The 26,685-nt window shown below is 44.5% G+C and overlaps 1 protein-coding gene across 2 annotated transcripts in view; it reads right to left on the bottom strand.

The window, feature by feature from the left end:
- Positions 1 to 26,685, bottom strand: part of PPP6R2 (protein phosphatase 6 regulatory subunit 2) — an 891,343-nt gene that overhangs the window by 122,170 nt on the left and 742,488 nt on the right. For both annotated transcript variants that reach the window (XM_069229423.1, XM_069229422.1), the window contains exon 23: positions 3,977 to 4,135. In XM_069229423.1, coding sequence (XP_069085524.1) covers positions 3,977 to 4,135 — 159 coding nt within the window. The remainder of the gene's footprint in view (positions 1 to 3,976; positions 4,136 to 26,685) is intronic.

The following is a 26,685-nucleotide window of genomic DNA, read 5'->3' as shown; positions in this document are numbered from 1 at the left end:
TATTTCTCCTGGTACGCTGTAGGTTTCAGAGAAGGGATCGTGAACCACAATCACCTCAAACCCTAAATAACTTGAGTCCAACACAAGATGGCAAAAGAGTGCACAGCATGTGATCTACAGCCACACATGCTACAAACCAATAGTTTTCAGCTGAGACTTATATGCTGTTCAAAATTATGCCATCTTGTGGCTGAGCTTGCAAAAACATCTGAGTAAAGCTGTTTAGGATTTGAAATCAGGTGGAGTTTGTATAAATCAAGGTTATATCAATCATAAACCCATAATGCCCTGCAATGTAATCACCATTTTGGGATTTTAATTTCCCCTGAAAGTCATATCTGAGGATCTTTACGGAGCTACCAGAGCCCACGAGCAACAAAATGGGACTGCTGTACAGATATTGTGTCATAGAGGAATACACAGAATTTAGTTACTTAGGAAAAGCATGTTTCAAACAAGCATTAGTAAAGTCAATAAATAGATAAAACTCTAGACGTGAAGAGGCCCAACTTTACAAAACTAGAGGCTTGTTTTAGGTAGGCACAAGGAGAAGGAGATTTAATAAATTAATTCCCCTTGAAGTTGGGGACCCTCCTATTGGACTATAATGATAAAAACAAAAGGAACCAATTCAACGGGTTTTAATCAGAGTATCCTTTATTTTGAAGTGCTCATGTGTAACACTCACTTGTTGTGGGATGGCCACCCACACAGCCACCCCATGCAACAGGAAGCCTGTCCCCTGGGAAATCTACATATTCTCAAGCCCCTTTTAAACCATTATGCCTTTGACTACGGGGTGGATGATATTTCGTCTAGATAGCAGATCAACTTCAAGCTGATATTCTAAATGTAGACACCCAGCAGAGGTAAAAGACACCAGTAAGGGGGTGTAGATAGATTTCTCAAGCAGGTCCATACAGTTTTGCAAGATTATAAAAGCCAGGCCTGCCATAATCGGAGCACCTTTACCAATCAGCATTATTCAGCTGCTGGGGTAGTTAAAAATAAAATTAAAAAAAACTTAGGTGTAGACATGGATCCAAGTAAATACCAAAATGAAAATGTTGTGGTAGGTACTGTAATCCTGGCTAATGCCTGTATGAACATAAAAGGCTCGGACAAGTTCCTATAAACAAATGCGAAAAGGTTGTGGGTGAGGATCGACTCGTCTTTGTAGCAATGATTCCGGAGGGAATATCACCAGGAATCTGGACTGCACCAAGTACCAGGTGTCTCCCAAGTGAAAGTGCATGGTTATTAGTTCTCATGTTATGGGATGCAATTACTCAAGTAAGTAATATTCTGTTTCAAAAGAAACCGCAAAACGGCCATCAGAATCACATATCTCAGCACCCTCTAGAGACCTAATCAGCAATAGCCCTCATGGACTGATAGACACAGCCATAATATTATGAAGTGAATCACAACTGAGCAGATCTGTTTCAGGATCTCCTTTAATCAATTATTCAAGACTGCTATGGTCTTGTAGAACACTTTCGGGTGTCAAAATAAGATCCGAATTCAAGGACCGTTCATAATCTATACAAGGGACTTCCAGGCTTGTACGACATGTCAGCCAGCAGACAAAAGAATGAGCAAGTCTAGCAACCTATGGTGCAGGTGCTTGTGTTAATTCTTTTTGCGTTGCTTAAATGTGAATTTATTAGACAATATAGGACACGCATTAGGATGTGATGGAAGGGCTTTATAATTCAGGACAGTCTATGAGAATCCTCCATAGTGAGTTTTCCTTCTCAGAGGGCACATGGAAGATTGGTGCTTAGGTGTTCTGAGATCTGCGTGACAACTCAGGGGACTGCACAGACCTTGGTGCACACTCAAGAAGACTTAGGCTGACTGAGCTCATAAGAGTGACTTAGACTATCTGAACTTCTTCACTGGGTCCATACTTCTGCATGGTTGGAACCTCAGGTAAAACCCTGGGCCCAGGCACAGCTCTAATGAAAAACAGCGCTAGTGCTTTCTACCACCTGGGAGTTTGAGTTGCCATAGCAAATACACCCATAACAAAATTATCAGGCGTTTTTTGCAGATGCTGCTCTAATACTATTGAACCTGGAAAACTGAAACTTGTGTGCATGACCCGGGATGTGCACAGTTAAGAAGGCTGTTTTAAGAGATAAAGAAGCCAAAATATGGATGATATAAGATTGTGGGACACCCCAATTAAATAACCAAAGCCACACTGCTGTCTACAACACAGAGAGAAGCTACTGAAGCTGGTGGGGCTATAAGGAGGTTAGGGCTGGAAAGATGTGGGATTAACTTTGCGCCAATATATATAGAAGAAAATTGGGGATACTCTGTATCAACTTTGAAGAATAGACAATGGTCATAAAGATTCATTTGATCAAGCCCATGAATCGTTTGGCAAAATTACTGCAGCAGTAAGTCTACACCGAACAGTGTGGGTTCAATCAACAGCATTTACATGGTTGTTCATCACGAATGGAATCGAAAAACAAAAATGATGCTGGATTGGGATTCTTTTACTTTAAAAAAATGTTGTACATTGATTTGTGATCGCAAGAGTAACGTTTACTATGTGCACAAATTCAAATTACCTAGAAGGTGGTGGAGGGGGGAATCAAGTAAGTACAGTGCTCAGTCAATGTAATCAATATGAGGGAAATGGATGCAAGGCTGTTAACACATAAAATAATTCTGGCTGCATGGCCACATTTGTTAAAGGTGTATGCCAGTACTAACCTTTGTGCATCAGAATGAATGGCAAAAATGCAGACCAAATGAAGTCCTGTCAAAGTGTATATCCAGGGGGCGATGACTATGAAGGTCTTTATTAGAACAACCTGTAGTTTGGGTAACCTTGAAGAATCTTTGTGGATATGAGTATTGATTGTGTCACCCCCAAAATATCTAATGACTTGTTGGGTATTAACAAATGTAACAAAGATTATAAAGTAAGTGAAAAACAAAGGAGAAAGTGTCTCCAGGTTCAAGTTTTTTGTTTATCTTTTTTTGTGGACAATCGTGCCCATCTTTTTCTGCGCTGCACCCAATGCATAAAACAGAGGCTCAATCTGTAATTATCTTGTGAAGGGCAAATGCTCTCCTGGACATCTCACAAGTTTGGGAATGGTGGAACTGGGCTTACCAGGACATGGAATGTTAATAACTACTTAATTTGTTTCTAACTAATAAGTGTATAAAAAGTCAGTGCAGAGGTAAAGTTTTTAAGAGAGTTATGTTTGCAAAGGCCCTAAAAAAAGGGGGACAGTCCTGCATGTCTGGAAATGGTATTTGCAGGAGCAAATGAAGTTGTACAGGGGGCAAACAGTCTACAATCAAAAGCAAAACTCCCATTACATTACTCAGGAGGTGGTAGTGAAGCCATATTCATTTAATTTCACTGTGAAGAACATGTTCTGGGCGTGCATTATAAAAAACAACAAAATACATATCAATTCACATAACAAACCCACGCTGACCCATGGTAGAGGGGTGTGAAGCAAACAATTATATTGCAATGTTCGGATGCTAAGAGGAGAACAATCTACCTTAAAAATCTGGACACATCAAGAGCCACTGCTCATGTCTTAATTCTTTTTGGACTGTCTTCACAATCTGCAAAACACTGTCATTCTGCCTCTAAAAATTTGTCCGCTGCCATTGTAATCACATTTATTGTTTGCTTCAACCATTGTGAAAGGAACTATTTAAAAATATTTTATGACTTATTTCACTGCTGTGATAAATCCCCTTGTGTTTATCTGTATTTTGCCTTACAAAATTAGGCTGCATTTCCAAATTAGCAATCACTTTCTGTCTCCACCTAAATACCAAGTATTTGAATGATATTCAAATGCTGCTTGTTGCAGGAAGGCTAGGCATTTTGTGGTGCCTCTCGATGGCAGAAATCTTTTTTATAATCCAAAGTTTGCCCTATCAGCAGAACACAATTGGCTTCCTACTTCCCCTACTAAACTCTTACCTTTTGCCTTTCAGTTGGGTCTCTGCAGCATCAACAGTAACACAAAGCGTGGTATGGACTTCAGGTGGGTTCTCAGACTGGGTATTCACATGACTAGATGCTTTCGCCGGGCCCACGTCTGCAATAGTTAGTTTGTCAATCACCAAGCACTCCGCATCACTGGAAGATTAGAGTTCACACAAATATCACTTTTCTGTTTGTCACTGTACAAAATGTAACCATGCTAGGTTAGAAAGTCTGCCTTCAGGCTTCAAAGCACCCCAACACCGACATTCGTTTGAAGCAAAAGAAAGACATTCTCAAACATCGGCATCACCATCTGCTTGAATAGATTAGGACATAAAGGGAAAGTGACTGGATGGCTGAATCATTATCGTCTGCTAGACTCACAATGACCAAAAGTGACCTCTTAGCTATGATGGCAGTCAGACATACTGGACAAGCAACTGACACCTCCCAGCATAGTCAGAGGCAATAAGAACACTTTAACAGACAAAAACAAGCAACAAGTAGTGCTTGTGAAACATCAACGTGAAGACAGGTTCCACGTGGTTGTATTTCACCCAAGATCACCATGATGGATGTAGGTAGCAGCGTGCAATGTACAAGAGCATACATGTCATTATATAATTTACAGACACAAGTAGCCCAGGTGCACAGCCATATGTATGCTTTATGAAGGCGTAGGTGTTTACATGTAGATACTTATCACGGTGTAATCTACCAACAAAGGCCTTGTGTGAGCAGAAAGTACACAGGATCTGTCAGCGACCATGTCTGTGTATGTTGTAAGTGCTCTCAAGTGGCCCACACAATAGTTTGTAAAGCTTACATTCAGAATGACCAAGAATACACTAAGTGTGCAGGTCTTCATGTATTGTATGCCCACTGGTACCAGGTGTCTTTTGCGGTCATACATTTATTTATTTATTTAGAAGCAACCATAAGGTTTCCGAGTGAGAAGTCCAGGATCCTAATAAATAAATGAAATAAAAGCACCTGCATGTGTTACGAGCACGCATGTTCTTGTCCTTCTGCTCTTCCTCTATGCATTTATATAAATGAGTTGCAATATATCTGCCACATGATAGTTTTTAATCTCCAAAGGAGATCAGAAGATTTGGTCACATTCCTTTATGTGCCCATTACTAATATTATGTGGATATCTGCATGGACTATAGTGGGCTCACATTAAGCCTCAACTAATACGTTCATTCACAACCTGCTGCTCAAACGAGCTTATCCAGTGGTTAGGACATTAACTGCTGCTTTCAAGGTGGACAACTTCCTCCATGTTGATGTTAAATTTAGCTGACGGATATCAGGTACATGGGCAGTGACTGTGGTATTTGTTTTACCATAGCTTTAATAATTTTGGGAATAAATGCTTAATGAAGGAATGCTGCCAGTAAGCATGCTTCTTAACTGGAGAAGGAAAAATGGTCAGCTGCGGCAGAGCTCCTGCTTTTCTTAGGCTTGTACCACCTCATTGTCCTCAAGTCCTCACAGAGGTAAGCAGTTGTTTTATAGGGGAAGACTTGCAACTATCAGTAAATTAGTTGAACTGTGAAGTTTGTAGCCTCTCCCTCAAGCTCCACATTTGGCTCTCAAGCCACAATATCACATTTTAACAATTTACCCAGTCACTGAGTCACCAGCAAGGAGGATGCTGTATCATGATGCAAGCAGGAAGGAGGAGGCCATCCACCTGTGGCAGCGGTGTTCCTTAAGTAATAAATAAAATGCCTGTGGCCAGACTAACACAATTATTAATAAGGGTAGAAACGAAAATATAGGGGCATCTACAACAGAAGAAAGCATATGCAGTAAGATAGAGATACTAAGGAATTTCAAAGTCTTAGACGTGTTCACAAGAGACCAAACCTGGAAAGGCAGAAAAGCGGGTTTTATCAAAGCCAAAGAGGTAAGTAAGGGAAGGGGAGTGAAGAAAGAAAACTTTAGCTGCTGAAGAAGCAAGAGTCAGCACAAGACACTGACCCAAAGGCGTGCAAGCAAATAGCAATCTCAAATGGCAGCGTGCCATCATGTAATGAGCTCTTGAAAAGAGGAAATCCATATTGGCTGCCTGGCTCCTGCTACCCCATTATCACGTAGAACTCCCACTTCCTGAACTCGAGCAAACGTCAGGAGTGGGGATGCAGGAGTCCTGGAGCAAATATCTACCTCTATCCATGCTGGTGCTTCATGCTGTGTGATAGAAGGGAAGGAACTCCATGGGGCATGCAAATAGTACAGAATAGAAACCAAAAACATAGCAACAACTGTCCCACAGACCTGACTGCAGACTTCCAAGCATTCACTCCAACAGAACACCACTGTCCTGCTCGAGGGCCAAATGCAAAGCGAACGCTCAAACTAAACCATTAGCCACTTCCAAGTTGGCTTTAAGAAGTTTAACAATTACTAAAAGAATAAACAACATAATTGCAATGTATTACTCACACACAGGAGTTAAAGAGAAGGGATTTAAACTTACATAGCTCTGTATGGCTACAGAGCGTCTCTTTCCTGCCGGTCACAATCTGTTGAAAATCTAGCTTAGAGTGCATTTTTTTCTGAACCTGCATTTTGGCTCCCTTCAGAGTAAAACTGATTTTATAGCATTTTTTTTTAAGACCGCCAAAGGAACGTCTGGACAGCAAGTACAGTGAAAAGAAGTGCTTCAGGTAGTGATGAGTGGTTCTATGATCAGGCTATCACTTAAGGGCTCTCCATTAATATGGCCCATACTAATAGTAATTTAGCATGGCAAAGAGCTTCAAGCCTTTTTAACGGCCTAAGATTGCAAGGTAACACCATGTTGAAAGGATCAGAGGAAAGAGTTCTGAATTAAAAAGCAGGCTTTTCAATCCTCTTAACATTCTTTGCACAAGCTGAGACAAGGAGATGCAACACTGCCGCTGCATGTAGGCAGGGCCATGCCCTTACTTTCAGTGCTACTTTTAAGTGTAATGACACAATAGGACACAGAATGGTGCACATAACTTTTCCTGGATTACACAACTCTTCTACATACACTAGGGGACATAAAAGCTACCTTTTGAATTTACAATGCAAGCGATTCTTCACTTAAAATTGCTCTCATGGATGCTTTGATCTCAAATCTACTAATGCATGGCACCAATGATTTCCAAACGCACTCAGCCTGATAAATCAACCCAAAGCCCAGCTAGAGAGTGAGGCTGGTGAAGTGAATGCTTGGAGTCTGGAATGTTGCCCCACATATGGTACATACCCTCTGACTGTAGGCCTAAATATTCTGAGCAATACCCGCAGTGTGACAGACAGAATGACAGACAGAAGGATGACAAGAGAAAGAAACAGTAAAGATGGTTGTAAAAAATGTCTTAAAAACACAACATTGCATCAAATGTTACAACTTCTATTATAAAGCAGACTGGGATAGGCCGACCGGAAGATAGGCATACCATGAATGTGCATGGACTTTACCAGCAAATGTTCCACGGCAAACAAAGTATGGGACATGCATTACACTAGGATACCGTGTTTTCTGTTTATAGTTTTAGAAATGTTTTCGAATGTGCCCACCTGCTTTATAATATGTTCATACCAGCAGGCAGAGAACGGGGTGTGGGGTGTTTTATTTACTGATGGTATTTTACAGTTTTTTTTATCAACATGAAATGAACATCTAAACAACTAGAAAAAGGACAGTGTTGCAAACACAGATTCTGTTAATCTGCAGGATGATAAAGACTGGCAAATCACACAGAAAACGCTCAACAAAAACCGTAATCTGCTTAGTTCCTGGTTGCTCAGGACAGGGCTGTATATTCGGATTTATCAGATCCATAACTGGTAACATTTCTCAGACCTGCAATACAGGTGAATGCTCACCTGTGAAATGGAGATGGGTTGAGAGTTTGTAAAACTTAAGTTGCTGGCATAAGACATGCTTAAAAGACTTGGAAGCATTCAAGGGTATATACACTGCGATGAGTTAACTATGTTGGCAGCTCACTTTAAGTCACTATGGCAGGAATTAATTGTGCAGACTGATAAGCAGATACAGTTTTGGATCTCTCCTCCATGAGGCCAGTAGGCATGCGCTCTGGGCACCAGTCATGGAGCATACATATTTAAATAGCTTAATTACAATGCTGTGAAAAATCTCCCCTCCAGCAGCTGTTATCTTTCTTGGAATATTGCCCACATCAATTTTACTCTATACAGTTTAATCACAGTCGTAGGTCCTACACTGCTCTTTATTTGGCAGGTCTACACAGCAGCAATATTAATACCATTCTTGTATTCTCTTTGCAATCACCTGCCCAAATCCGGTGGTGGTTGCTAATCCTAGTAAACACAGACGTGATCCACCTATGCTCGCCCTGTCCTCTGCATGGACATTAGCTCTTCCTTTTTTGAAATTTACCTACACAGATAGCCGTTCAGTAACCCACCTTTGTTATTTATTCAAGGAGACTGAAGACCATCTTTACCTCAGGCGCAAAGCACGGAGCATATGCCAAATTGTTACTGGAGAATCACAAAGTTCCAAATGTTCACAGATGCGGTCTCTTTTCAGTTAGCGGAAAAAGCTCACTTTTTTTTTTTAAATAGGTGGAGGAGGGAGCACACTACCTGGCATACCAGCACACAAATCACCCAGGTGCCCTGTGGTAGTTCGAGTGCATGGTTATGCATGGCATCCCTCACTTTAGTTGAAAGTCTTTAGTATTCACTATTGTTGGTCCAGCCGGTGCCATCCATAAGCACGTTTCAGGACATTTGTCTTTCTTCAGTAGAGAGTAACACCTTGAATGTGGGGGTGATGACAATGCTGCTCACAGTCTTCTAGTGTTTCTGTACCAATTCCAGAGTGCATGTGCATCCCAATTAGCTCATCTGCACAATAGTACACTGCCTGGCATACCATTACCCAAATTGCCCAGATGCATTGTGTTGAGTGCTGTTACTCTCTACTGAAGAAGGACAAACATCCCGAAACGTGTGTCCACAGATCCACAGCACTGGCTGTACCAATGGTGAGAACTGGAGACTTTAAACCAAGGTAAGGGTTATCAAGCACTACATTCAACACAATGCATTTGGGCAAACTGTGTGCTGGTATTCCATGCAGTGTGCTCCCTCTCCCTTGTTTTGATTAGCTCCGCTCCGAGTTACTGAGCGGACAAGCTCACTGAGAAGCATCTGTGCTCTCGGAGTGGTACAGAAACCTAAGAAGACTGAGCAGCATTGCCAGCGCTCCCAAATATTAAATTGTTAAACAATAAGACGCTAGATAACATGGCCTAAAGGGGTCAACCTGACAAGTACTGCACCAAGCTACAAACTTGCTCAAACCGCAGGCATATACAGTTTTAGAAGAAGGATGCTTGCATCCAAGATCATAGAGGCCAAAGTTGTTCAGCTGTTGTCACTCAATTTCCAAGCATGAAGTTGGAAATTGCGAACACCCAGGTACAGAACCCTGCCCTACTGCTCCAAAAGCAGGTCCTCCAGAGGCGCAGCCTGATTGGAAGACAAATGTACAAGTCCAGGAGTTCTTGATACCATACTCTGCATGCCCAATCTGGGGACACAAGGATGACTTGGGCCCAGTTGATTCTGAGGATCTTGACAACACTGGGCAGGAGTCTGCAGCTCGTTCGCTTGCGATATTGATGATTATGGTGACAAGTAGCACTGTCTTGAGAGTAAGAAGCAGCAAAGGGCAAATGTGAAGTGGCTCAAATTGTGGTGCACATCAAATAAGTATTGTGGCATGACAAATGGAGAGGAAAGCAACACGTTTTGTAGGCCTTTCAAAAAATGCCTCACAACAGGCAATTTAGTAGTGAGTGCTGGTCCAGAAACCACAGAAAAGGAGAAAGAGCCAAAAACTAACATTTAACTGGGCACAAAGCAAAGGCTTGCCGGGAGAGAGACAAAACACACAGAACATATGATAACTAGGCCTGAAGGGAAACAAATCATCATCTGCCGCATCAAACCACAAATTTGTCTCAGCAGCGTATACACTTTTTGTCAAGGGACACCCGGCTGTCAAAGATGACATCAACCATCCCCAGAGAAAGGTCAAAGGTGTGAAGAAGCACAAAGGTGGAGATTGCGAAGGCCCAGGTGCGGAATCCTGCTTTGTTGCTGCAACAGCAGGTCCTCCCAGAAAGGCAGCCTTATCAGAGGGCAGATTCTCAAAACCAGGATCTCTGGATAGTACACTTTCCATGCCCAATCCGGGGTCACTTGGGGCTGAAGAGATCACAGGGAAGGCACACAGGAATCCTGAGTTCTACTCAAAGCAAGCAAACGGTGCCTTGGAAACTCCGAGGAGAAGTGCTGACACTGCGCACTCTTGTGGTGACAAAGGGATCAAGCCAAGGTTTTCCCCATTCATGGAAGACACCCTGCCCCACCCACAGGTGTAGTTGCCACACGTGATCCTCTAGGCACTGACAGCACCTGCCTGCCCTGCCATCCAAGAATCCTGCCAAGTGGTTCATTAGAGGCACAATGCCTCCTGACACAGGGTCCGTAATCCCATCCCATGTTGTAGTACTACATTGCAGTGGTGTTTTTCATGAGTACCCATACCAACCTCTCTTTGATGGGTGGAAGGTTTTTAACACCAAGCAGACAGCCCCCACGACTCCTCTGGACACCAGAGATGTCTAATCTCCACCTCTCCCAAACGGTCACCCCAACCCAGAAGCAAGCATTGGTCACCAATTGCAGTCAAGTAACTATCACTCTCTAACACCTCCTTCGAAATCTGAACATGGTTGGAGAGGTCCGCTTCAAGTTAGTCCCACTGAGACTTCATGCCTCATTGTAGTGTATGCATATGTCGCAGGCATTCTCGAACAGCAGGATGCAGGAGGCCATCTCCCAGCAGTCTCAGAGTCGGGCTCACTGAAATCTAGAACTGAAGCTTAAAGTTTGGTATCATAGCCTGAATGTCTTGGATTCTCTTTCCTGAGGGAAAGGCACAAAACTGAGCATGCCAGAATGGCTCCAATGAAACAGAGTATCATAGAAAGGAGTCACGTGTGACTTTGGCATGCTAATAGTGAACATCAAGGGTGACAGCAGGCTCGCCTTAGTCTGGTAGTTGTCAACTGCCTAGATCTCCAAAGATCTGCTGCCACTACTGCCATCACTTTCGTGAACACCCAAAGGCCACTAGTGAGATCAAAAGGAAGTACACCATGCTAAAAATGCTCGTGTCCCACCACGAACCACAGATAATGCTGGTCGGTATATGGAAATAGGTGTCCTGCGGGTCCAACCTACCATTGAATATCCAAGGTCCTGAGCAGACAAGACCTTAGCCAGTGTGAGCATCTTGATTGTTTCTTCCAGGGGAAGGCATTGAAAGGCCACAGATCTAGAATAGGCTGAAGGCCTCTGTCCTTCTTGGGCACCAGGAAGCGGCAGGAATAGCAACCATGTCCTATTTCTGGTGCAGGTATCTTCTCATTAGCCCCTTTGGACAAAACTGCTTGCACTTCCTGCAGTAAAATGGCTTTGGGAAGAAACTGGAAGGTGCAATGGGTAGTAAAGAAGGGGAGGGCATATAACCCTTATGAATAATTTGCAGGACTCGTCCATCTAATGCTATGGCCTGCCAAACCAGCATGAATTGTTGGATCCTGCCTGCCACATGTGGCCGTGCTCCACTAAGGACATGGTAAAGGAGTTTTGAAGATAGGAGAGGTGGTAGTGGATTAGTAGACCCACTGACCCTGGCAGCTGGGGGAGTGGGTGCCACGGCTGCAACAGCAAAACTGCTGGGCACCACGCTGGGGTTATATTAGCTGATGGTATGGGGTACCTCTGCTAAAACCATAAAAGGAAGAGTAGAGCTGATGCAGCTCAGGAGGTAGGGCAGATAAGCCAGGGAGCATGCCGTGACCCAACTCTCTTTGAGCTGCTTGCAAGCCAAGTCTGCCTTGTCTCCAGTCAGGTGAGTCCATCAAATGGCATGTCCATGAGGGACGACTATGGACCATAATGAGATGTGGCAGTTAATGGCAACACTGGTGCTATTGGCTCATCCAATGGAATCAGTGGTGCCCAAGCCACAACAGATCATGTAATTAGCTGTATATTGGTTGTCCTGAATGGCCTGGGGAAGAACAGGTCAGAGATCTTCAGGGAAAACTAGGAGGACTTGAGTCACTGTGTTTCAAAAAGCATGAGAAAAGCGCCCCTGCAGGCAGCTGGCGTTCATTGACCTGGGCACCAAGGTGGTCAATGAAAATACTTGTTTGCCAAAGTTTCAACACGTTTTGGCTCTGGAGGAGTAGAGGGGAATGTGCCGGGGTTGGTTTGGTCTGTGGATTCTTGCACCGCTAAACTTTCTGGGGATTAAAAAAATAGGATTGACTGGGGCAGGGCAATACCAACCTGCAATCTGATGGTTTTCTGGTGAACCAGAACAATGTTTGGCCCAGGGCTTCCTATAAGGTGCCTGTTAAGGCCTCGTTAAATGGCAGGAGGGGCTCAGAAGAGGTTTGCCTTGGCTGGAAAACTTATGTTAATACGTTACTCTTTACTTTCAACATAGTGCGCAGGAGGTCAATGACGTCAGCTTCCCTACGCCTTATCATGGCGTAGGAAGCAGACTCCTCTGTGGCTAGTTCAAGGGGTAAGAGAAAGCTAATTTCAAGGAAGATATTGACCACGAGCCTCCTGCAAGTCATTATACTAACTGTTATCTTGATAGGGTTGAGCAAACTCATCACCCCCATCAATCACTGTCTGAGACCGTGCCAAAAAGTGAACGTAGGGTGTGTTATCTTTCCTGTGAAGGTGGAAGAGCAAAAGGAAGCAGCACCTCAACTGTCATAGGGCACAGCATCGAACAGGAATGCTTCATCCAGCGTTTGATATTGGTGTTGAAGTCCCAGGGATCGGCCTGGATTGTAGTGCCAGAGCGAGGCTCTGGACTGGGGCAGAAGCGCAGTTAAGACTCAGAGGGTTCAACTGGCACCAAGGTTGAACCCTTTGGCAGTGCTCCAGGAAGGAGGGGTTCTGGGCTCGTTGTGACCGAAAGGCGCACCAGAGGGAGTCAGCAAGGAGCCAAAGAGCCAGAGCATGGATGTGTGGAACTCTGATCTGTTGCGGAGTAGCAGACAGCCCTGGAAGCTCAGGTTGTGCTGGAACCAATCGCAGGATCAACTCCAAAGTCGGCCAACTGTGGGATCAAGACTTAAATGCATGATGCCGCCCCCGCATCCACATCAGGAGACGCAGAAAGAAAGAAACGTATGTCAGCATGCAGGATTGGCACCTATATATGCTCTGTATGTCACTACTAGACCAGGATGGTGTCTGTGCAGAGCAACATGATGCTAGCTACCAGTGCGCACGGGTACTGCTGTAAGGTTTCCAGATCCACTCTGATGTCTAGGATATATTAAAAGGTGAGGAATATGCTCAGTCAACATTTCAGGCGAGTGATTCTGGTTTCTTATCAGAGATAATCAGGACAGGGATGGTTTAAAAAGTTGATAGGGCATTCACAGGTCATGCCTGTCTTACGTCACTGTGAAATTGTTTGTAATTGAGGTTCTGTGATCTTTTCTTTTAGGCCGAGTATATCTTTGCATATATTGCTCTTCAAACTGATACAACTTATCCATGAGTGTTCCATGGTTGGTATGCTGTCAGGATAATTATTTGTTTTGTTCTGCACAGGAACACTGCAATTCATAATGGTATTGGACAGTGACTGCATGATAGTCTCTCCTGCCAGAGAAGTCTGCTTTGCAGAAAGTTTTATAGGGTCGAGCGAGTGGATCATGACACTCCTTCAGGACGACAGTATACTACCTGTAAATTTTCTAGGAGTTAGCATATTGACTATATAACATAGGCATATTGACTTCTCCCTCTACTCTTTTGCAGCTTATGCTCCGCTGAGATATAATACAACTAAATATTCTGTTATTGATGCATTCAGGTATAGTAGCAGTACTTAGAAACAAAGTGGTAGTGGACCAGTTAGAGGACAACAATTGCAAGAGCACCCGATGCAGCATAATGATTCTACGGTAGAGGTTGCCCATTTTAGAACATCTGCTTGTTTGGTGTAGGAAGCAGAGCAAAGAGAGAAGAATGAGTTGTTCACTGCGCTGGATGAAGATCAGTTGTGTGCACTAACACTTCTTGACCATTCTGCAGCATTCAACGTCATTGACCATAAAACTCTGCTGAGTCTAGGGGCATTCTATGTAGAAGAGGTGGACAACGCTCAATCTTGGTTCACCCAGCTTCTAATTCAAACCACTAAGCCAAATTAAGCAGGTTTATGACTGAGATTTTACTCATAAACTGCAGAGTACCCCTAGGCTCTGCTCTCGCCTTGAATGTTCAGTGTTTATCTAGCACTGCTGGCACCAATGTTGGAGGCACATAATGTTCATTTTCACATGTATGTTGACAAAAGTCAGATATACTTCAAACTGGAAGATCACACTGGGGTCCATCATCAGATAGCTAATTGTCTCTCGAATGTCCAATACTGTAAGCACTGTATCTTTCTTTGCCTGAGCAGTCAGAAATCTTACTTGTGTGCCGAGCTGACCGTTCGAATGGCGAACTACCATGGGTTTCCGAAGGTCTGGAGGCTAGCTGTTACTTTCAGGAGCAATCTCTATTTCATTCCTCATGTGAAGGCGGTCATTAGAAGTGCCTGCCTTTTATAATTTTTTTGATTGTTGTATTACATCCTCCCTTTCCTCCAATTACTCCCAAAATTGTGTAAGTTGTGGCAGTGGTGCTATCTAGCCTGGACTGCTGTAGCAACATCTGGAATTGTCCCCCAAGAACTTTCTTCCAAAACCACTATGAGTTCAAAATCAAGCAGCAAGGCTCCTCTGTGGCCTGGTAACACCGAGTACATCACCACAGCACCAAACCATCAAACACACTTGCAGTGTGTGCGATCTTAAAATCTGCGACGCAATCTATTAATACAGAGGCTGCATTGCAAACTGCATTCATATTTGCAAACCAGTCAGTGTACTAACAGCACATCTCTGGTTTGTAAATTAGGGCTCTCTAGAAGAGGCGATGGGAAAATCAGAATGTGTCAAAGGAGAAACTGGCACATAAGAAAGGTGATTAAAGTAAACAGTGAGGGAAAACAGACACTTGGCTTTTATTCAGACAAATTAAAGCTTAGCAGCACCACTAAGGGGGCCCAACTGTTCTACTAGTGGAGATGGGAGAATAGAATTCCCACTCAATATTCTGTCCTCGTATGTCACAAGATCTCCTTACTATACAAAATATAAGGTGATTAGAATAGCTAAACCTGTGTAAGTGGATGATGACCTGCAAGAATGCTTAAAGATAACCGGGGGGAAGGTTTTAATGGGAAGAGCACCACCGGACAGGATTACTTCTATTTTGTACTCCAAAGCGGAGGAAAGAAAAGTTGCACAAATGTATAAAAGCTATTATCCCCTTCCGTTTTACTGAGATTCCTAGATTAACACCGGAATGGTTTCACAGTGCTGTGAAAGGAGAAATGTATACCAATACAGAGTGGATGGCTGAAACGTAAACAACTCTTCACAGCTAAATAGATGGTGTGTATTGTCAACTTTGAAGCAATTGATGCAGTTAGATATTTCTGAGTAACACCTTGATGCCTACACGTAGGTCTGCATTAATAGTTATTTTTCAATTAAAATGTCCCTAAAGCCAGAGCTTTACCTGTAAGAAGAGGTGTGATGTAAAATATTATAAGATAAAGGTCATTAAAATACATACCTACAAAGAGCTGAAAAATTTCAAGCAAAAGAATAATAAAGCCATTTTAAGTAAATGATATAAACAGACAATTATGGAACAGCATAGAAGGAAAGGATTTTGTTACCCTGTAAGATTCTGTTTGTGGTATATACTGCTATATAGTCACATGCTCTGCATACTCCTGCCCCTAGTGCTAGGCTTGGATAATCGCAACTTTATCTTTGAAGAAATCGTTCAAGTCACGAGGTCTCAATGACACCTTCTCCGGTCTTGGATGGACATGTACACAGACTCCATGTTAGACAGCTTTTTGCCCATTAAGCGAGAGTAAGAATGGAGTCGAGCGCAGAAAAGAATAGCGGCCATGCATATGGATACAGAAAAAAAGTATTAAGTGAAAGAAATCTGTAACAAACTTGGGCTTCTGGGGAAGAGGGTTGGTGCACATGAAGCTATAGCACCAAATGGAGTCCCAAGAACAGTCTGACCAACTTGAGCTATCTGCCTAGTAAAAATATCTACACAATGGTGTTTGTGAAAGTGTGTGGAATGAAACATGTGGAAGCTTTACAAATATCTATTATGGGAATATTCCTGAGACAAGCCGTTGTAGCACCCGGTTTGTGGGTGGAGTGAGGATTTGGACTGGAGGTAGTGTTATTTTAGCTTTTGTATAACAGGCTTGGATGCACTTGACAACACATGCCTTAGAAATGGCCTGACCTTTATAAAGTGTGAAAAAAATTGTGTTTTGCGAAAGGATTTGGTTCTATCAATGTAGTACTTTAAAGCATGCTTAAGATCAAGTGCCTGGCAATACCTTTCAGCTACAGAGCCTGGGTGTGGAAAGAAGACTGGGAGTTCAATGGTCTGGTTAAGATGGAACAGGGAAACTACCTTGGGCAAGAATTTAGAATTGGTTCTAAGAACCACTCTGTTCTGATATACCTGGAACAAAGGTTCCTGTATTGTGAGGGCAGCAGCTCACTAATACGTCAGAGACAATACGGCCACTAAAGAGAAATTTTAAAGGGCATGAATGTAGTGGGTCAAAGGGGAGCCCCATAAGTCTGATGAATGTAACACTAAGATTCCAGAATGGAGCTGAGGATATTCTTGGTGTAATGACATGCTTGAGGCCCTACATAAAAGCTTCAATGACAGGAATTTTGAAAAGGGAAGAAGATACCCTGTTTTGCACATATACAGCGATGGCAGCTAAATGTAGCCAGACTGACGTATAGGTAAACCCAGAATTTTGCAAGTGTAGGCGGTAGCAAACAATGTCTTGTGCCGTAGGTATAAGAGGATTTATGTTCTTTGGAGTAAAGTAGTGAACAAAGTTGTGGACTAAATGCTTCCACTTAGCAGTTTAGCAGGGGCATGTGGTGGTTGTAAAGAAATGGCTCCCTGTTGCAGTTACCCCCCACTTTTTGCCTGATACTGATGCTGACTTGACTGAGAAGTGTGCTGGGACCCTGCTAACCAGGCCCCAGCATTCTTTCACCTAAAATGTACCATTGTCTCCACAATTGGCACAACTCTGGCACCCAGGTAAGTCCCTTGTAACTGGTACCCCTGGTACCAAGGGCCCTGATGCCAGGGAAGGTCTCTAAGGGCTGCAGCATGTCTTATGCCACCCTGGGGACCCCTCACTCAGCACAGACACACTGCTTGCCAGTTTGTGTGTGCTGGTGGGGAGAAAATGACTAAGTCAACATGGCACTCCCCTCAGGGTGCCATGTCAGCCTCACACTGCCTGTGGCATAGGTAAGTCACCCCTCTTGTAGGCCTTACAGCCCTAAGGCAGGGTGCACTATACCACAGGTGAGGGCATAGGTGCATGAGCACTATGCCCCTACAGTGTCTAAGCAAAACCTTAGACATTGTAAGTGCAGGGTAGCCACAAGAATATATGGTCTGGGAGTCTGTCAAAAACGAACTCCACAGCTCCATAACGGCTACACTGAATACTGGGAAGTTTGGTACCAAACTTCTCAGAATAATAAACCCACACTGATGCCAGTGTTGGATTTATTAAAAAATGCACACAGAGGGCATCTTAGAGCTGCCCCCTGTATTTTACCCAATTGTTCAGTGTAGGACTGACTGGTCTGTGCCAGCCTGCTGCTGAGAGACGAGTTTCTGACCCCATGCGGTGAGAGCCTTTGTGCTCTCTGAGGACAGAAACAAAGCCTGCTCTGGGTGGAGGTGCTTCACACCTCCCCCCTGCAGGAACTGTAACACCTAGCAGTGAGCTTCAAAGGCTCAAGCTTTGTGTTACAATGCCCCAGGGCACTCCAGCTAGTGGAGATGCCCGCCCCCTGGACACAGCCCCCACTTTTGGTGGCAAGTCCAGGAGAGATAATGAGAAAAACAAGGAGGAGTCACTGGCCAGTCAGGACAGCCCCTAAGGTGTCCTGAGCTGAGGTGACTCTGACTTTTAGAAATCCTCCATCTTGTAGAAGGAGGATTCCCCCAATAGGGATAGGAATGTGACCCCCCTCCCCTTGGGAGGAGGCAGAAAGAGGGTGTACCCACCCTCAGGGCTAGTAGCCATTGGCTACTAACCCCCCAGACCTAAACACGCCCTTAAATTTAGTATTTAAGGGCTTCCCTGAACCTAAGAATTTAGATTCCTGCAACTACAAGAAGAAGAGGACTGCTGAGCTGAAAGACCCCTGCAGAAGAAGAAAAGAAGACACCAACTGCTTTGGCCCCAGACCTACCGGCCTGTCTCCTGCCTTCTAAAGAAACCTGCTCCAGCAACGCTTTCCCCAGGACCAGCGACCTCTGAATCCTCAGAGGACTGCCCAGCTTCAAGAAAGACAAGAAACTCCCGAGGACAGCGGCCCTGCTCCAAGAAGACTGCAACTTTGTTACAGAGGAGCAGATTTAAAGACCCCTGCAAATCCCCGCAAGAAGCGCGAGACTTGCAACACTGCACCTGGCGACCCCGACTCGACTGGTGGAGAAAACGCTACAGGGAGGACCCCCCCGGCGACTCCAAGACTGTGAGTAACCAAAGTTGTCCCCCCTGAGCCCCCACAGCGACGCCTGCAGAGGGAATCCCGAGGCTCCCCCTGACCGCGACTGCCTGACTCTGAAATCCCGATGCCTGGAAAAGACCCTGCACCCGCAGCCCCCAGGACCTGAAGGATCGGAACTCCAGTGCAGGAGTGACCCCCAGGAGGCCTTCTCCCTTGCCCAGGTGGTGGCTACCTCGAGGAGCCCCCCCCTTGCCTGCCTGCACCGCTGAAGAGACCCCTTGGTCTCTCATTGAAAACCATTGAAAACCCGATGCGTGTTTGCACACTGCACCCGGCCGCCCCCGCGCTGCTGAGGGTGTACTTTTTGTGCTGACTTGTGTCCCCCCCGGTGCCCTACAAAACCCCCCTGGGTCTGCCCTCCGAAGACACGGGTACTTACCTGCTGGCAGACCGGAACCGGGGCACCCCCATCTCTCCATTGAAGCCTATGTGTTTTGGGCACCTCTTTGACCTCTGCACCTGACCGGCCCTGAGCTGCTGGTGTGGTAACTTTGGGGTTGCTCTGAACCCCCAACGGTGGGCTACCTTGGACCCAAAACTGAACCCTGTAGGTGGGTTACTTATCTGCAAAAACTAACAATACTTTACCTCCCCCAGGAACTGTGAAAATTGCACGGTGTCCACTTTTAAAACAGCTATTTGTGTTTTATGTGAAAAGTATAGATGCTACTGTAATTATTCAAAGTTCCTAAAGTACTTACCTGCAATACCTTTCAAATGTGATATTACATGTAGAATTTGAACCGGTGGTTCTTAAAATAAACTAAGAAAATATATTTTTCTATAACAAAAACCTATTGGCCTGGAATTGTTTCTGAGTGTGTGTTCCTCATTTATTGCCTGTGTGTATGTACAACAAATGCTTAACACTACTCCTTTGATAAGCCTACTGCTCGACCACACTACCACAAAATAGAGCATTAGTATTATCTCTTTTTGCCACTATCTTACCTCTAAGGGGAACCCTTGGACTCTGTGCATACTATTCCTTACTTTGAAATAGTGCATACAGAGCCAACTTCCTACAGTGGTTCTATGTGCTTCCTTGAGCATTTCCATGCTCTCTGGGGGTAGATTGAGGAAACCAAACTCTAAGACCTCAGGAGTCAAATCGCCAGGTTGAGCTGTCTGAGGTTTGGATGTCTGACTCTGCTGTGGTTTTGTGTGAGAAGGTCCAGCCTGGTGGGAAGCTTCTTGTGGGGAACAATGAGCATTAGTAGAAAGGTCAAGAACCATAGCGGTCTAGCACACAGAGGAGACACCAGGATAAGACTGACCATAACCACATAGGTAATCAGTGGGAGGGGAGGAAAAGCGTATGCAAAGATTCCCAGACAATTAATTAACAGACCATTGCCCATGGACCGGGGGTGTGGAAACCTGTTGGCAAAGTTTGGGTAATTTGTGTGTTAGTGTGTGGTGAAAAGGTCTATGCTTGGGATGCCTTATCTTTGGAAGTAACGGAGTAAGACTTGAGGGTCGAATTCCCATTCATGGACTTAATGTCCTGCTAAGTAGGTCTGCAAAGCCGTCTGCTCTTGGAAGATACTCTGCCAGAAAATAAACATGGTGCTGAATGGCTCAGCGCCAGATTCTCTGCACTAGAGCAGAAAGCTGGATGGAGTGAGAGACTCCTTGCTTCTGTAGGTAGAACATGACAGTCACATTGTCTGTTCACACAAGGATTACCTTGCCTTGTATCTGGTGAAGAAAGGCTTTGGGAGCTAGGTTAATGGCTAACACTTCCGAGTGGTTGATGTGGAGACCTCTTTGACAAGGAGGCCACAGAACCTGGACTGCCATGTCACTGAGGTGAGCTCCCCAGCTGACTAGAGATGAGTCTGTGGTGATAGTCACTTGCGGAACTAGGTCTGCAAAGGGCCTGCCCTGCAACACATTACTGCTGTTCCATCACTGCAGAGAGCAATGGTTGCTGGCCCTCACCCACACTAAATCCTCCAACTGACCCTCTGCTTGTGACCACTGGATTGAGAGGCATTCCTGAAGCAGGCACATATGTAATCTGGCATGGGGAACTACGGGAAAGCATGACGCCATCATTCCCATAAGGTGCATTATCATGCAACCTGGAAGTGGATGTAGTGACTGAAAAAGGAGAAACTGCTGGAATGTGAGGACCTTTTGGAGGCTAGGGATAGGCTTTGCCCACTACAGAGTTGAGTACTGACTCTAGGAAGAGTTGAATCAGAGTAGCTCCAAGTGAGACTTGGTGGTGTTGACTGTGAACCACTGGTTGTGCAGCAGGGAGATTGCAGTCTGGGAGTGAGTTAAGCACTCGAGCTCTTGATCAACCAATCGTATAGGTAGGGGAAGACTGGAGTTCCTCCCCTTCTGAGGTGAGCGTCTACCACCGCTAGACACTTGGTAAAGATCCTTTGTGTCGTGGTGATGCCAAATGGTAGTAATTTGAACTGGTAGTGTTGACTACTTACCATGAACCAGAGGTAACGCCAATGAGCTGGATAGACTGGGATATGAAAGTAGAAATCCGTGATATGTTATAAAGTTTTCTTGTTTCAGAAGAGGGACAACATCTTGTAGGTTGACAATATGGAAGTGTTCCGATAGGATTTATGTGTTGAGAGGACGGAAGTAGAGGATGAGTCTGAGGGATCTGTCCTCTGTGGAAATGAGCAAGTACAGGTAGCCTTTGCCCTGATACTGAAGGGGCACAAACTCTATGGTTCCTTTGAGTAGGAGAGCCTGAACCTCCTCTTGCAGCAATGTGAGGTGTTCTGGGCTGAGGGTGTGGCTGCAGGCTGGAGTGTTTGCGGGGAGTGAGATAAGTTCTAGGCAGTAGCCGTGCTCAATGATGGATAGGACCCAAAGGTCTGTGGTGATTCCTCCCCAGAGCGTAAGAAGTCCCCTCCCGACAGGTCCTGTGTGATCGGAGGGGATGCAGGGTAAGGAAAATGTCACTTACCCAGTGTACATCTGTTCGTGGCATTAGTCGCTGCAGATTCACATGTTGTGCATAGTCCGCCGTCTGGTGTTGGGTCGGAGTGTTACAAGTTGTTTTTCTTCGAAGAAGTCTTTTCGAGTCACGAGACCGAGGGACTCCTCCCACTTCGGTTCCATTGCGCATGGGCGTCGACTCCATCTTAGATTGTTTTCCCCGCAGAGGGTGAGGTAGGAGTTGTGTATGCTAATAATAGTGCCCATGCAAAGGAATAAATACGTATGTACAAAATGAAGGTTTAATGTAATATATTTACAAATGTACAAATGTTCAAGATCTACTTCTAAACGGCTACAGGCTCCCGGGGAGGAGGGTGGGCGCATGTGAATCTGCAGCGACTAATGCCACGAACAGATGTACACTGGGTAAGTGACATTTTCCGTTCGGTGGCATGTGTAGCTGCAGATACACATGCTGTGCATAGACTAGTAAGCAGTTATCTCCCCAAAAGCGGTGGTTCAGCCTGTAGGAGTGGAAGTAGTTTGAAATAAAGTTCTTAGTACGGCTTGACCTACTGTGGCCTGTTGTGCAGATAACACATCTACACAGTAGTGTTTAGTAAATGTATGAGGCGTAGACCATGTTGCTGCCTTACATATTTCGGTCATTGGAATATTTCCTAGAAAGGCCATAGTAGCACCTTTCTTTCTGGTTGAGTGTGCCTTTGGTGTAATAGGCAGTTCTCTCTTTGCTTTAAGATAGCAGGTTTGGATGCACTTTACTATCCATCTGGCGATACCTTGTTTTGAAATTGGATTTCCTGTATGAGGTTTTTGGAAGGCAATAAATAGTTGTTTTGTCTTCCTAATTTCTTTTGTCCTGTCAATGTAGTACATTAGCGCTCTCTTGATGTCTAATGTATGTAGTGCTCTTTCAGCTATTGAATCTGGCTGTGGGAAGAACACTGGTAATTCCACTGTTTGGTTTAAGTGGAACGGTGAGATAACCTTTGGTAAGAATTTTGGATTTGTTCTTAGAACGACCTTATTTTTGTGTATTTGAATAAATAGTTCTTGTATGGTAAACGCCTGTATTTCACTTACTCTTCTTAGAGATGTGATGGCAATGAGAAATGCAACTTTCCACGTTAAGTATTGCATTTCACAAGAATGCATGGGTTCGAAAGGTGGACCCATGAGCCTTGTCAAGACAATGTTGAGGTTCCATGAAGGAACAGGTTGTGTCCTTGGTGGTATAATTCTCTTTAGGCCCTCCATAAACGCTTTAATGACAGGTATTCTAAATAGGGAAGTTGAATAAGTAATCTGCAGGTAAGCAGATATTGCTGCGAGATGTATTTTTATGGAAGAGAAAGCTAGATTTGATTTTTGTAAATGTAGTAAATATCCTACTACATCTTTTGGAGATGCATGCAATGGTTGGACTTGATTATTATGGCAGTAACAAACAAATGTTTTCCATTTACTTGCATAGCAGTGTCTAGTGGATGGTCTTCTAGCTTGTTTTATGACCTCCATACACTCTTGTGTGAGGTTCAAGTGTCCAAATCCTAGGATTTCAGGAGCCAAATTGCTAGATTCAGCGATGCTGGGTTTGGATGCCTGATCTGTTGTTTGTGTTGTGTTAACAGATCTGGCCTGTTGGGTAGTTTGACATGAGGTACTACTGACAGGTCTAGTAGTGTGGTATACCAAGGTTGTCTTGCCCATGTTGGTGCTATTAGTATGAGTTTGAGTTTGTTTTGACTCAATCTGTTTACTAGATATGGAAGGAGAGGGAGAGGGGGAAAAGCGTACGCAAATATCCCTGACCAATTCATCCATAGAGCATTGCCTTGAGATTGCCGGTGTGGGTACCTGGATGCGAAGTTTTGGCATTTTGCGTTTTCTTTTGTTGCAAATAGATCTATTTGAGGTGTTCCCCAATTTTGGAAGTAAGTGTTTAGGATTTGGGGGTGAATTTCCCATTCGTGGACCTGTTGGTGATCCCGAGAGAGATTGTCTGCTAGCTGGTTCTGGATCCCTGGAATAAACTGTGCTATTAGGCGAATGTGGTTGTGAATTGCCCAATGCCATATTTTTTGTGTTAGGAGACACAACTGTGTCGAGTGTGTTCCCCCCTGTTTGTTTAAATAATACATTGTCGTCATGTTGTCTGTTTTGACAAGAATGTATTTGTGGGTTATCATTGGTTGGAATGCTTTCAATGCTAGAAATACTGCTAACAATTCTAGGTGATTTATATGAAACTCTCTTTGATGTACGTCCCATTGTCCTTGGATGCTGTGTTGATTGAGATGTGCTCCCCACCCTGTCATGGAAGCATCTGTTGTTATCACGTATTGTGGCACTGGGTCTTGGAAAGGCCGCCCTTTGTTTAAATTTGTACTGTTCCACCCTAGAAGCGAGATGTATGTTTGGCGGTCTATCAACACCAGATCTAGAAGTTGACCCTGTGCATGTGACCATTGTGATGCTAGGCACTGTTGTAAGGGCCGCATGTGCAATCTTGCGTTTGGGACAATGGCTATGCATGAGGACATCATGCCTAGGAGTTTCAATACCATCTTTGCGTGTATCTTTTGTGTTGGATACATAGCTTGTATCACCTTGTGAAAATTTTGAACCCTTTGTGGACTTGGAGTGGCTATCCCTTTTGTTGTGTTGATTGTCGCTCCTAAGTATTGCTGTGTTTGACATGGCAAAAGGTGTGACTTTGCATAGTTGATGGAGAAACCCAGTTTGTAAAGGGTTTGTATAACATAATCTGTGTGGTGTGAACACTTTGTTAGCGAGTTGGTTTTGATTAACCAATCGTCTAGGTACGGGAACACGTGTATTTGCTGCCTCCTGATATGTGCAGCTACTACTGCTAGACATTTTGTAAAGACTCTTGGTGCTGTTGTTATTCCGAATGGCAACACTTTGAATTGGTAATGTATTCCTTTGAATACGAACCTTAGGTATTTCCTGTGCGAGGGATGTATCGGTATATGGAAATACGCGTCTTTTAGATCTAACGTTGTCATGTAGTCTTGCTGTTTCAGTAGTGGTATTACGTCTTGTAACGTGACCATGTGAAAGTGGTCTGATTTGATGTAGGTGTTTAGTGTTCTGAGATCTAATATTGGTCTCAGACTTTTGTCCTTTTTCGGTATTAGAAAGTACAGTGAGTAAACTCCTGTGTTCTTTTGTGTTTTTGGTACTAATTCTATTGCGTCTTTTTGCAGTAATGCTTGAACTTCTAGTCCTAGAAGGTCTATATGCTGTTTTGACATATTGTGTGTTTTCGGTGGGACGTTTGGAGGGAGTTGGAGAAATTCTATGCAATAACCATGTTGGATAATTGCTAAGACCCAAGTGTCTGTTGTTATTTCCTCCCATGATTTGTGGAACTGGCTTAGTCTTCCCCCCACTGGTGTTGTGTGAAGGGGTTGTGTGACCTGTGAGTCACTGTTTATTTTGAGGGGTTTTGGGACCCTGAAACTTTCCCCGGTTTCTTGGGAATTGGCCCCCTCTGTATTGGCCTCGAAAGCCACCCCTTTGATATTGTCCCTGGTAGGTAGGTGGTCTTGTTTGTGAGGTGCTGGCTTCTGTGGCTTGACCTCGAAACCCTCCTCTGAAAGTTGTTTTGCGAAATGTGCCAAATGTGCCTCTGCCCTGCGGGGAATAGAGTGCGCCCATGGCTTTGGCTGCGTCAGTGTCCTTCTTTAATTTTTCAATTGCAGTGTCCACTTCTGGGCCAAACAATTGCTGTTCATTGAACGGCATATTGAGCACTGCCTGTTGTATCTCAGGTTTGAAGCCAGATGTGCGCAGCCATGCGTGCCTCCTTATTGTCACAGCAGTATTTATTGTTCTTGCAGCTGTATCTGCTGCATCCATAGAAGAACGTATTTGGTTGTTGGAGATATTTTGCCCCTCTTCAACCACTTGTTTCGCTCGTTTCTGGAATTCTTTGGGGAGGTGCTCGATGAGATGCTGCATCTCGTCCCAATGGGCCCTGTCGTATCGCGCTAGGAGTGCTTGCGAGTTGGCGATGCGCCACTGATTTGCAGCTTGTGCTGCAACCCTTTTCCCAGCTGCATCAAACTTGCGGCTCTCCTTGTCCAGAGGTGGTGCGTCGCCTGATGTCTGCGAGTTGGCTCTTTTACGAGCTGCTCCTACGACTACTGAATCTGGTGTCAGTTGTGATGTAATAAAAGCAGGGTCTGTGGGCGGTGCCTTGTATTTTTTCTCCACCCTTGGAGTTATTGCTCTGCTTTTAACAGGCTCCTTGAAAATCTGTTTAGCGTGCCTTAGCATTCCCGGGAGCATGGGAAGGCTTTGATAATGGCTGTGGGTGGAGGACAGGGTGTTAAAGAGGAAGTCATCCTCAATAGGCTCCGAATGTAGAGATACATTATGAAATTCGGCTGCCCTAGCTACCACCTGTGCATATGCTGTACTGTCCTCAAGTGGTGAGGGTTTAGTTGGGTACGACTCTGGACTATTGTCCGATACTGGAGCATCATAGAGGTCCCATGCTGCCTGATCATCCTGGCTCATGGTGGTATGAGCTCGTGATTGTGGTGGAGTCTGTGCCGGTGATACATGAGTTGACTGTGGTGGAGAGGGTGGGGGAAGTTACCCTCTTTACCACCTTTGCTTGTGGTGGCTTGTCTTGTTGCTGGAAGTCAAGTTTCCTTTTCCTTCTGATTGGGGGAAGAGTGCTGATTTTCCCTGTACCCCTTTGGATAAAGATCCGCTTTTGCGTGTGATCTACCTCTGTAGTTTGTAATTCCTCCTCAAATCTGTGTCTTTTTAGTTGGGAGGACAGTGATTATTCCTCTGAGTAGGAACTGGTTTTTGGTTTGGTTGCCGGGTGTTTTGGCACCGAAACTGTGTCTTTAGTTGTTTTAGTTGTCTCGACCTGAGTCGGACGACTTCAGCACCAGCTTGCCCTTT

Source organism: Pleurodeles waltl, chromosome 4_1 (genome assembly GCF_031143425.1).
Source record: "Pleurodeles waltl isolate 20211129_DDA chromosome 4_1, aPleWal1.hap1.20221129, whole genome shotgun sequence".
Taxonomy (NCBI): Eukaryota; Metazoa; Chordata; class Amphibia; order Caudata; family Salamandridae; genus Pleurodeles; species Pleurodeles waltl.
The sequence above is the reverse complement of the archived record's forward strand: the minus strand, read 5'-3'. Positions and strand labels throughout refer to the sequence as shown.